Below are 10,777 nucleotides of genomic sequence, written 5' to 3' on the forward strand. Positions count from 1 at the left end.
CGGGGCTCGTGCTGTGCTTCGGTGTCGGTGATGTCCATTCTCGAATTAAAATTAAGGATTGGGAGGGTGTCCGGCAGAGGAGAACGCGCAGGGATCTAGGTTGCTTTCGAACAGGAAAAACCAGAGAAGCACCGGCAGGAGCATGCACCGATTGCCGACTGCAGCCCCGGATGCGGGTGACGAGGATTTGCACTCCAGAAACTTTTTTTTTTAATTGCATGTTGGTAAATAGTGAGTGTTTTCGAGTAAAATCTCACAGTATGTATGTAGTGCTCTCCTTGCAGAAATTTTTTAAATGTAAGTAATAGTAAGTCCGCCATTTTGGATCGTTTCATGTAACACAGAGTGAAATCTTGGGTGCCTGTGTCTCCTCGAGTCCCCTCCAGGTCTTTCTGTGGGTTTGTTTTCATCCCTGGGTTTTGAAGGTTCTCAAGTATAATCACCGTTCATGGACCTCCGTTCTCCACGGAGGATCTTTATACCTGTGATTGTTAATGCAAGGGGCAAATAAAGGATGCTTGTGTTTTCCTGTAGTTTTTTTCATTTCTTGATCACAAATGTTGTGGAAGTGGAAATTAATACATGACAGCTAGTATTCGAATGAATTGAAGACATTTTACAGCGTTGCTGGAAAAGGATGACTTAAAGTGATTTTTTTTAAAACTCTGATCAAGGAAATCTTAATGTTTCAATTTTGGATGCAGGTAATTACCATATTTAGCTAGATAGTCATGCAAAAACGCTTTTTTAAAATAAAGCAAATGTTTAAGTCTACAATAAGTTAGAAAACATCACAGTTTTAAATTTGGTGAAAGCTTTCAGGGAAATTTTAAAAATTAAGGTTGCATTCTTGAAAATGTATGGCAGCTAGTGTGATTTTTAAAATACACCATTTTTGTTGTAAAATTTATGCCCTTTTTTCTTCTGTGGATTTGCAAAGATTTTTTTAGAGGAGTCAGACTATAAATTAACAAAAGAGCATGAAATAATCAGTATTCCATTTAGAATAATAACTACACCCTTGTTCATCTTAGGGAATGTTCTTGCTCCCCAAATTATTTACCTTTGCATGTGTGAAATACAGCAAACCAGTGTGCCTAATTTCCTAAAGAGATTTAGGAATTAAAGTGACACAAGGCCTCTTTCTAGTACTTAGTGAGGAGGGGCTGTACCACCAATGAATACAAAGTTTTATTTGACTTTTCTATTTATAAGTAGGATCAGCTAATCATTGCTTGATAATATGAGGTCATAAAAATTTAAAGAATTGAATCAGTTTGTAATGAATGTTGGTTACGGGAACTGTATATAGGTTCTTCTCAAGTAGTGGAGCTGGAACCAACTGATTCAGTGATTACATTCTCTTTAATTCTTGTCAGATTGTAGGGTATCTTGCTATATGTTCTGCGCCCAACATCTTTTAGAAACTTTAAAAAGTTTGTTGTAAAATTTAGGATTTAAATTTTAAAATCTACTGGACTGTGAAGATGTGATCAATCTTATATTTCATTGTAAATTAAGCAGATTGAGATTTTAAAAATAGTAGTGCTCAAAGTCTTCGTAATATTCTAAAGTGCATTGCACATGAAATTCCAAAAAGTGGATTTAAGGTTGTTTTTTTCCTGTTTACTCTGAAGAAAGAGAAGATTTCACAGATCTTACTTGCCTGAAAGTTTAATAATGCTTGGCATTTGATCTGGTCACATTTTTGGGGGTATTTGTAACACATTACTGTTATAATTTACAGGAAAAAATAAGTTATTAAATAAAACATACATGAATAGCAGTCTTCAGGTATGGGGGCTGATATCTCTTTAACAATAATTGAAGTACTAGGCACAGCTACAGCTACCAGATTTGGGGAGTTTATTAGCAAGCTGAGGTCAGGAAATGATCTATAAACATTGGTCTTGATTCATAGTTGAGTTGATTAAAAAAATGAAATGTGAGGATATAGAGATGAGTCAATTTAGAGGTAATTACATTATTGATTATGAGACATTACAGATTTTTGGTTAGGTAAAGTGTTTTCTTACTTTGTTTAGTAGAATTTAATTTTCTTTTAAAATTCTCAGATGCTCAAAGTTTTCTTTTTAAATGCTTACAAATCTGTTCCTGAGTTTCCTGTCTTTTAAAGGGAGCATTTTATTTACAAACACATATATACTTTACAAACAAGTACTGTGTTTGATGAACCACAAGATAAAAAATTTCTAGCTTGTCGAGCAGAACAATGAAAATTATTTGTACTCAGATATTTAAGATGGATTTATATGAATATGTCCCAGAATATATGAAATATAAAATAGCATTGTTTTGTGAAACTTCCCCATCATGTGCCTGTGTACATGTACATGTATTGGATTGGATTTCTCTGGCACAATTATGCTGGATGAAGTCGCTGGCCATAGTGCTGAATCAAGACAGCCATATTGGTCATTGCCAAATCTGACTGAAAACTGTACAGTACACAGAAATTGTGTAGGGGTTGAAGTAGCATCATTGACTGTAGGAAATATATGCATGTATATTTCATGAATATTTTTATTTTTTGCTTTTTACCTAGTTGAATTGGAATCATCCAGAAACTGTAATAAAGAAATGTTGTCCTTGAAGTATATATTTACTGTATTACATTGATTTTGAATAATGTCAGTAAAATCAATAGTATCAATGTAGTGGCTTTCTCTTTCTTTGAAAGCTACCACTTACAGATGATAAAAAGATTTTAAAGCCAGTTTAAGCAACTAATGAGTTAACTCAAAAATTGTACAATTTTAGTTGACACTGCTTTAAGGTTGTGTATGAACTTGATATTTGCAATTTTTGACTCAGGTTTGTATTCTGGCACTATCAAAACCAGCATCAAACCATGTGATTATCAAACTTAGATTAGAAATTATTCATGAGGTAAATTCCACTTACCAACAATAACATAAGCAATTTTCTAAATAAGGAGAAAAATATAAAATTTGAAATTAAAATTTTGACATGGTATTTTTGGAAATTTTCTATTGTTTGAAATAAGACAGACACCAGGCTTTCACTGTTTACAGTATTTTTGTGGTCTGTATTGTGAGAAATGAGTACTGGTATGAAACCATTGTTAGAAATTACCTGAAAAAGAATGTTGTAATACATTTAGTATTTCAGTGAAAAATACTATTTTAAGCACAAAACTTTGACATGATTCTTCTAAAAATAGAATGGGTTGATATGCAGGATCATCAAATTAAGGGTCAAAGGTGACAAATCAGGACAAAGGGCATGCAGCTCATTTTCAAGCAATCAGTTTCTAGTTTTTTCCTAGCTGAACAAAAGCTTAATTATATGGAAAAAAGGACTTAGTGTTGAATGGTCAGTTCTAATGGTGGAAAAGCATGATTAAATTTTTCTGGGTATTTTTAAATCAGTATTTCTTTTACAGACATTTGGGAAGGCAAGAGCTGAAATGCTACTTTTTTGTTTTTCAAATGATTTTTTATGCAACATTTGTTCAGACTCTACAAAAATATTTCAACGAAAATATCCTATTAATAGACTGTATAGGTTAAAAATAGACAAATTGTAGATCTGACATTTTGGAAAGAAATCTGTAAATTGTGTTATCTTTTTGCATTAGTCTGTTGGTTTACTCTCTGCTAGTTAAAATTCTATTTTTTAATTTAATATTACATTTATTAAATCAGTAGGCCACTCCCAGTGATGTAAAGATGAGCAACCAACCTATCAAACATCTTTTTATTACGTTAAAGTATTTATTGAAAATAATTAAAATGCATTAAAAGTTTTCATTTAGTTGTTAATCTTTGGTGATACTATAAATTTTTACCTATTAACAGTGTTGTACATTAAAACTTAAAATGTATGTCAAATAAACCTTTCTTCTTAGTATTGTAATTAAATAGAAGTGTTTGGTTTTATTTGAAATCATTTTTGCTTACTCTGTCAAAAAACTACTTTAAAGTTTTTATCTTAAGGTTATTGGGGCCTTCAAAATATATGTGATCAACTTTTTAAGACAGGAATTTTGCCAGTATTTTGATTCTTTTTTAAATCTACAATTGCCATTGCTTTCTTTTGTTTTTCTTCTCTTTAATATGACCTACGCAATGACTGAACTGTAAGCTTTACTACATAAAACTATTGTTTCCTATGGTGGAAAACACAACCTATTTACACTAGCACAACCAAAGATGTTATGGCTCCACTGTGTTATAACTCTTACATTTAAGTTAAAGACTCGTGTTTACCAATTAACAGTTGTGCCACAATCACTGCCTTTAAATATTCTTGATGGTATGCCATTTAGCTTAAATTATGATTCATTAAAGATTATTATTTTCTAGAGTAAATTCTTTTTTATTACAGAATTTGAAGAGAATGATAGAGCTACTCACGTGAAACCAAGAAAATTTCAGTTTGTAAAATGATTGAGCAAGTTAAATTTATCTTTGATTCAGTGATATTACAAATAGTACCCACTAAATTAAGGTTAAGTGTTTCATATGGTATACTATAAATTAAATCATATACTTTATAAACATAAAAAATGCAATTTTGAAATGTTTTTTCCTAATGTAATATGAGATTTTCCATTCTCTCAAAATAATTTTCAGAGCATTTCTCAAAATAATTTTCAAAGCATACCTCGAAGCCCGCGAGGTAGAGACCCGCCCGGGCAACTTGGCGAAACCTCATCTCTACAATAAATCAAACAATCAGCCGGGCGTGGTAGCGCATGCTTGTAATTCCGGCTACTGGGAAGGCTGAGGCGGATCGCCGGAGCCCAGCAGGTCGAGGCTGCGGTGGCCGGGAGCGGCCAGTGCACTTCAGTCTGGGCGACAGTGAGACTCCAACTCAAAAAACAAACAAACAAAAGATATTTAAACTGTATAAAGTCACATATAACTTTGTCTTACTTTCATAGATTATTTTCTTTAAATTTTCTGTACCTGTGTATGATTGAGGATACAGCATCGGCAACATTTTCAGTTGTCTGAAATTACAGTAGGATGTTTGGTTAAATCACAAAATAATTTGTCCTGATTTTGCTTGGGCAGCATTTGAATTTAGTCTATTGGCTAAATTGCAAAAAATAATTATAGTAAAGGGTTTTTAATACATATTAAATCTTCCTTTAGAGGAAGATTTCATGAAGTTCCCACATTCACTTCTGTATTGAACGTCCATATTTAATATTGTATTTGATAATGAGTATATGTTATGTTTTAAGTTATAGTCAATATTATGAGTTTTGTGCTTTAGCTTTTAATATAGTGTTTGTATAATACGTTTGCTATTTGAACTTAAGTAGTGTTATTTAGAAGCTGTTTCCGGCCGGGCTCGGTGGCTCAACCTGTGATCCCGTGCTTTGGGAGGGTGAGGTAAGTGAATTGCCTAACCCCGCGGGTTCGAGACCCACTCGGGCAAGTTGGCCAGACCGCATCTCTACAATAAATCAAAAACCAGCCGGGCGTGGTAGCGCATGCCTGTAATTCCGGCTACTCGGAAGGCTGAGGCGGAAGGATCGCCGGAGCCCAGCAGGTCGAGGCTGCGGTGGCCGGGAGCGGCCACTGAATTCCAGTCTGGGTGACAGAGTGAGACTCCAACTCAAATAAATAAAATAAAATAATAAAAATAAAAACCTATTTCCCTGGCTATTTTTCTATGAAAGAAAAATCACATAGTTGCCACTTCACTTTCCAAATAATATATTTAGTTGAGGGACAGTTGAGGTACACTGTAAATAGACTAGGTTTTGTTTAAACCATAAGTGAATATATAGTGTTATAATATATTTTACACATATGTTATTTTAGAAAATGCTGATTATAGCAGAAACCAAAATTTATCTTAGATTTTTTTTAATGTTGAAAAATTGTGATGAGAGTAAGTTATGAAATACTTTTTCTTGAATTATGGTGAATATCATGCATGATTGTTCAATTATTTTTGTCAACTTAAAGTGACCTGCATTTCTTCTTTTTTTTTTTCGAGTTGGAGTCTCACTCTGTCGCCCAGACCGGAGCGCAGTGGCTGCTCCCGGCCCCCGCAGCCTCGACCCGCTGGGCTCCGGCGATCCTTCCGCCTCAGACTTCCGGGTAGCTGGAACTACAGGCGCGCGCTACCACGCCTGGCTCATTTTTTTTGGATTTATTGTAGAGGTGAGGTCTCGCCAAGTTGCCCAGGCGGGTCTCAAACCCGCGGGCTCTGGCAATTCACTCACCTCGGCCTCCCAAAGCGCGGGATTACAGGCTGAGCCACCGAGCCCGGCTTGCATTTCTTAATATTAGAAGTAGAGTTAACAGAATGTGAATTGAAATAAAGTTCTGAGTAATACATTATGTAGTAGTATTTTATTTTTATTCATTACTCAATTATCTGGGCTTAACAGCTTGGCTGGTTTGAATGAATTACAGTACATAATTCATAGTAGCAATCATTTTCCTTTACATTTAGTTATAATAGTGGATTTTAACAATGAACTTGAGATGAATACCGTTATACATTTTAACAGAAGAAAATATGAAATCTAAGAGTGTTTGTAATGAATGATGTTTATAAGTTAGGCAGTTCTATAGCAATAACTCCACATATTTAAAATAATTGGAATTATTTTATAGCTTCATATTTCATATTTGTAAGTCAGATTAATTGCTTATCAAATTCTTTTTTTATTAAAATATTGTTTTAAAACAAGTTTTATATGCAAGTCCATTTTTTCCCCCACAAAATCCATCCTAGAAATAGTCTACCCAGGTACAGAAATATATTAAGTCCTTAATTCATTCAAAAAATATAATAAACACAAAATAATGCCAGAGTTACAATAATGAGCTAAATGTACATAGTCTGTGGCACCACAGAGCATAATGGAGTCAAGTTGGGAGAGAACATTTTTTCATGGGCTATTACAGTAGATGACAATATAGTATTACGTGGTGAGACATTGTATTTAATATGGAACTGGATGAAAAAGAGCTCTAAGTACAGATCTAAATGATGAACCGGGATCATTCAAGTAAAGAAACAGAAGTATATTTCAGATTTAATTAGATTTTTGTTTTCTAAGAAAACTTGATGAACTCTGTTCTATAACATATTTTTACCAAAAATTAGGAAATAACAGTACTCACATATAAAGTATGAGTAACTATTTTTTGAAGTATTCATGTATTTAAATAACTTCTAGCTCATTATTTTATTTTAAAAAATAGTCACTGAGTATAATAATATTAACCTTAAAATTGTAAATATTTACATAACATTTACCTATGTCATTCCTAATAGTTGTTTAGTAAGTGTTGGATGGATAATTATAATATCCATATTTAAATTAATGCTATTTTCTTTACCAAATCTTTTGTTTCTGAAAAATTTTAAACTATTACTTAACATCGGTGAAATATATTATTTATGAAATAGTTATATCTTGCTTTTCCTTTGAAAGGGATATTAATTTTAAAACGATTAATAACCAAACACATCATATGCAAGTTTGGATGGTGAAAAATCTTCATTATTATTAAATTGACTAGCTTTTTTTTTTTTTTAATCCCAAAAGCTTATAGTTAGAGCTCTTGACTTAATTAGCATTATTTAGTTCCTTTTTTCTGTTATCTGATTTTGACCTTATTAAACCTATCACTTATAATAATAACTTATCCAAATTATTGGAAAATATTTTTTACAACCCTATCTATTGTGTTTATACATTTTAAAAACACATTGGTTTGAATTCTTCTGTAAATATAAGCAGACAGGATTAAGCATAGACTGTGGGTTATTAGAATAGAAAGTCGTAATCTAGGTTGTACTGAAATATTTATGTATAATAAATAAATGCATCCACACCTAAACCAAATGTACAAAATAAAACATGATATAGGCTCAATGTAAAGGAAAACTCCATTTCAATAAGTTTTACTATTGAATTTTCTTAAAGTTGGGTCTGTCATTATCTTGAGTCTTGGTTGTAAACAGGATAACTGAAGGATTTAATGTACAGAGGTTCACATGCCTTTTGTTCACAATCTTCCTCTATTCTTTTCAAATTGTACTCTGGGATTGTCATCATTTGTAAGAAGAATCTTGGGTCAGCATTCAGTAGAACTCTGCTCTTGGAAAACTTTCCTTTTGAGAAGAAAATTAGATAGCAACTTAAAAAATTTATGCATCATAGTTTATTTTTTGTGAGTTGATATATTGGTATAGTGTGCAAAACTTAGCTAAAAAAAGAAAGACACTCTGGGTGGTAGCAGGTGAGTGGATGCATGTTCACACAAGTCTGTTTTCCAAACCTTAACTCTGACCCAAGGATAAACAATGATTCAGTGGCCATCAGGAGTTTCTCTTCTAATTGCTATCTTTCATTTCTGTGTGGTCCCTTTATTGCAAGTTCACTGTGTTGTGACATCTACCAGTAGATAGTAGAAATATTGATACTCATATTTTAAAAATGAGAGCTGTCTTGCTTTTTAAAATCTGGGTGAATGCATATTAAATATCTTTAATTATACTTATTATTAAAGTACTTTTTCTTTTTTTTTTTTTGAGTTGGGGTCTCACTCTTTCTCTCAGACTGGAGTGCAGAGGCCGCTCCCGGCCACCGCACTCGACCTGCTGGGCTCGGCGGTCCTTCCGCCTCAGCCTCCCAGGTAGCTGGAACTACGGGCGCGGTACCACGCCCGGCTCATTTTTTGATTTATTGTAGAGATGAGATCTCGCCAAGTTGCCCAGGCGGGTCTTGAACCCGCGGGCTCAGGCAATCCACTCACCTCAGCCTCCCAAAGCGCAGGATTATAGGCTGAGCCACCAGCCCGGTTTAAAGTACTTTTTCATTCATTTGAATGTAACAGAGAGACCCAGTATTAACGGTACATGGGACCATAACAAGAGTCTCATGACTTCTAAAATATATCTGAAGAGAATAGTCAAGTAAGTTCAAGAAATATAATCAGCTGGGCTCGGTGGCTCAATTTGTAATCCCGCGCTTTGGGAGGCGGAGGTGAGTGGATTGCCTGAGCCCGCGGGTTCGAGACCCGTCTGGGCAACTTGGCGAGACCTCATCTCTACAGTATCAAAAAATGAGCCAGGCATAGTAGCGCACGCCGGTAGTTCCAGCTACTCGGAAGGCTGAGGCGGAAGGATCGCCGGAGCCCAGCAGGTCGAGGCTGCGGTGGCCGGGAGCAGCCACTGCACTCCAGTCTGGACGACAGAGTGAGACTCCAACTCAAAAAAAAAAAAAAAAAAAATCTTCTAGGCTAGGTAGATTATAATTGTTGTTGAAAAATACCGAGATTCTTGGCCGGGTTCGGTGGCTCAGCCTGTAATCCCAGAACTTTGGGAGGCCGAGTGAATTGCCTGAGCCCGCGGGTTCGAGACACACCCAGGCAAGTTGGCGAGACCCCGCCTCTACAATAAATCAAAAACTAGCCGGGCGTGGTTGCGCGCGCCTGTAGTTCCGGCTACTTGGAAGGCGGAGGCGGAAGGATCCCCGGAGCCCAGCAGATCGAGGCTGCGGCGTCCGGGAGCGTGCCACTGCTCTCCAGTCTGGGCGACAGGGTAAGACTCCAACTCCCAAAAAAGAAGAAAGAAAAATACCGAGATTCTTAAATTGCAATGTAAAATTAAGTATTAAAATTTGAAGTTGTATTGTTCATGAAATCGGGATCTTTTGACTACATCTTATCGGGATCTTTTGACTACATCTTAATGGTCTTAAGTGTTTTAAATGTTCTTAAACTGGTGTCCTTTAGTAGGACTAAAAGGCAAATTGATGCCAATCGGTTATCTAGGTAATCTGCTTGTGCTAGGTGAGTCCTAAACTTTAAAAAACGTTTACAGGTCTCTTCACAGAGTCAAAACCTGGGCATTTTATTGCTTTCTAATGAGCCATTAAGATGAAGAAGAGGCAATTTAATAGGCAATTAATGTAGTACTCACTTGAGCTCTCTGATTTTAGGTTCTTCAGAAGACGATGAGGTCATTCAACCAGGTTTCATCAGCCCCAGGTTAGTAGTTCTTTTTATTATTGCTATTATTATTAATTATTTTTCTTAAGTATTGTTTAAAAAGATCACTAACAGCATATGAAAACTTGACAACTCTCAGGAGTTCTCTATCCTGAGTTTCTGCTTTGGCAAAGTCTTATTGTACTCCATCCTGATCACTCCATCTATGAAACTGGTATTTTCTGTGAATTCCCCGTATATGACATCTCATTAACTCCTTTCCCCCTGATTTTAGTAGTATTGTATTTTGTGATACCCTTTTCTATAACTCAAGCAAGATAGATAATGGTTATTTAAATGCTTATGGAGACGAATGAAAAATATTCGTGGCTTGTTCATTTTTGTAACTCCCAAAGTAAAATAGGCACTCACAAATATATGCTGAATTAAATTAAAAATAGATATAGTGTTGTTTTCAAATAATTTACCATAACATAAATAGCACAACATAGTATATTGGACATTTTGAGGGGATTTCCCTAATCCAGGAAGTTCTGTTTTCATTGCTTTTCATAAACATATATCAGAATTGTCTCCTCATTATCATACAGCAAAACAGAGTCATTTGAACTTTTAACATTTTCAGCTTAGACTGCTGACATATAAATACTTTCTTATGAGCTGGACTCGGTAGCTCAGCCTGTAATCCCGCGCCTTGGGAGGCTGAGGTGAGTGAATTGCTTGAGCCCGCGGGTTCGAGACCGCCCGGGCAACTTGGCGAGACCTCATCTCTACAATAAATCAAAAAATTAGCTGGGCGT

General features: G+C 35.2%; 1 protein-coding gene across 1 annotated transcript in view; it reads left to right on the forward strand.

Annotated features, from left to right (window-relative positions):
• LIN28B (lin-28 homolog B) overlaps positions 1–10,777 on the forward strand; it is a 144,849-nt gene that overhangs the window by 12,485 nt on the left and 121,587 nt on the right. Inside the window, exons 2-3 of the mRNA XM_021717091.1 lie at positions 4,658–4,665; positions 9,968–10,016. Of these exons, the coding sequence (XP_021572766.1) occupies positions 4,658–4,665; positions 9,968–10,016 (57 nt within the window). The remainder of the gene's footprint in view (positions 1–4,657; positions 4,666–9,967; positions 10,017–10,777) is intronic.

This window comes from Carlito syrichta, unplaced genomic scaffold (assembly GCF_000164805.1).
Source record: "Carlito syrichta isolate Samal-C Ts95f unplaced genomic scaffold, Tarsius_syrichta-2.0.1 Scaffold309276, whole genome shotgun sequence".
Lineage (NCBI taxonomy): Eukaryota > Metazoa > Chordata > Mammalia > Primates > Tarsiidae > Carlito > Carlito syrichta.